At 35.0% G+C, this 2,123-nt stretch overlaps 1 protein-coding gene across 1 annotated transcript in view; it reads right to left on the reverse strand.

Annotated features, from left to right (window-relative positions):
* Positions 1-627: 627 nt before the first annotated feature.
* The window catches only part of LOC106685180 (ankyrin-1), a gene marked incomplete at its 5' end in the record, with an annotated part of 5,292 nt that continues 3,796 nt past the window's right edge, over positions 628-2,123 (reverse strand). Inside the window, 1 exon segment of the mRNA XM_067052540.1 lies at positions 628-1,613. Coding sequence (XP_066908641.1) covers positions 779-1,613 — 835 coding nt within the window.

A 2,123-nucleotide genomic window follows, 5' to 3' on the forward strand; every position in this document is an offset into this window, starting at 1 on the left:
AACCCGTCCTTAGAATGGAGCAATGCTCCAGTAAAAGAACAATTGTAAATATGTATAAAAAAATTTCAACAATAAAAACATTTTTCTATAGGGGCTAGGAAAAAAAAATAAAATAAAATAAAAAAAAATAAAAAAAATAAAGTTAGTATGTTACAGCAGTTCACACGTGTTACATTTTATTCCTTCTTCTCTTTTTTGACATTTGACTTTCGCCGATACTTAACTTATATACACATACACATATACACACACATATATATTGTGAACGTGATCTTTTTCTGTTATCAATTACTGAATTTATGAGACAGAGTGTAATAATGTATTATTACATTGTACTAGTTGGTGTGTACACCAAAAGGAAAAAAAAGAAAAATGGAAAGGTGGAAAAGATAACAACAATTGAGGCGTTCTGTTGTAAATCATGCAAACTGAATTTCTTTATGTATTAAAGTTGGAGTGTTATTTGATATTAAGGTGTAGTATGTGACGTTGATTGAAGGTAAAACATTCTAATTAAAGAACAATTTAACATGAAGGTTTTCATTTTTGTATTTACCATTTTGTATATCTGTACCCCTCAATCGGAAATAAAAAACACTTCTATTCTTGTAATATTTATTTTAATAAAGCATAATATTTATCTATGTAAGTATAAAAAACATACACTGCGTTAAAAAAAACATATGTAATACTGAAATTTCTATTGACTTCAGCAATTAAAGAAAAAACAAATTTCTTAAAGCATCAAAATTATTGGATTAAGAAAAGGCAATAGTCCTCAGACTAGCATACTGTTCATGTACCATTGTAACCTGTCCAATTCTTTAGGCGAAGACTCCTTCAGCATCTGGTAGGCCGTCTGGCCAGCTCCATTGGCGATGTACGGATCTGCTCCATTAAGCAACAGAGCACTTTGGGATCCCCCGAACTTCCCCAACACAGCTAGATGTAACGGGGTGTTACCGTCGGCATCCCTGGCGTTTATGTTCGCTCCGCACCGGAGTAGCACTTGTATCGTCTCAAGAAGGTTGAACTTAAGGGACACTGCATAGTGCAGCATTGTGTATTGGTTATGGTTCACATCCTTGACGTGGATATCGACTCCATCTTTGCAAGAATCCATTATATACATGTACTGCGCGTTGTTCACATGTTTTAGTAACTTCTGTTCGCTGTCCGATAACGGTCTGACATCACTGATCCATTCCATATATTTAGAATCGAACGTGTCCTCTAGACCACCCTTCTTGTCTGATGCTACCAAATCTTGAGGTAATTTACCTTCATTGTTCTTTATATTCGGATCAGCGCCCAACAAGAGCAGCATATCAGCAGTCCAAAAGTGATCTTTAATAACGGTAATGTGTAATGGCGTATTTCCATCAAAGTCTTTTACATTTAGGTTGGCCGAACATCTTGCGAGGGCGAGTAAAGGAAACCTGTTCTTAGCCAGTGCAGCTAAATGAAGAGGAGTGTAGCCATTGTTATCGATGTCCGCTACGTTCGGATCGACGCCTTCAGCGCATAAATCCACAATTCTTTTGTAATCCCCTTCTTTTGCAGCTTCGTGTATTCTCCTCTCTTTTTCGGTTAGTTTTCTCGTTTCAGGCCTTCTAAAAAACAATTTTAGATGTAGTAATTATTAAATAAAATAAAAAAAAAAAAATGAAAAAAATTGTTTATAGGATAGTAAAACAATCAACACGAAATTTGAGTTCGAATTCTGCATGTCAAATTTCGTAGATGAAGCATCTTATAAAAGTAAAATGGTTTCACCACTAATTAAAAAAAAAAGGATTGAACAGCAGAGCTCTGTCAAGCACAAATATTACATTTACCAAATTCCACTGCAATCTACCAATAGTTAAAGGAGCAGTGACATAGAACATAGGCAACCCAACCACATCGCGAAGACACAAGTCCTGATTGATATTTTTTTTTTAATATTTATTTATTGCTATTTACAACTATACATTATAATACATTTAGTAAATATGATCTTAGTTAAATTGGAGTGTAACAGGCGGGTAGAGAAACTACCCATTGGTAGCACTCTAATGACATTTTACATTAGCTGGTCTCGTGGCCATCTTCTTTTCAGGCGCCTCGGAGGATTGTCAGGA

Source organism: Halyomorpha halys, unplaced genomic scaffold (genome assembly GCF_000696795.3).
Source record: "Halyomorpha halys isolate HHAL.00 unplaced genomic scaffold, Hhal_1.1 Scaffold1555.1, whole genome shotgun sequence".
Taxonomy (NCBI): domain Eukaryota; kingdom Metazoa; phylum Arthropoda; class Insecta; order Hemiptera; family Pentatomidae; genus Halyomorpha; species Halyomorpha halys.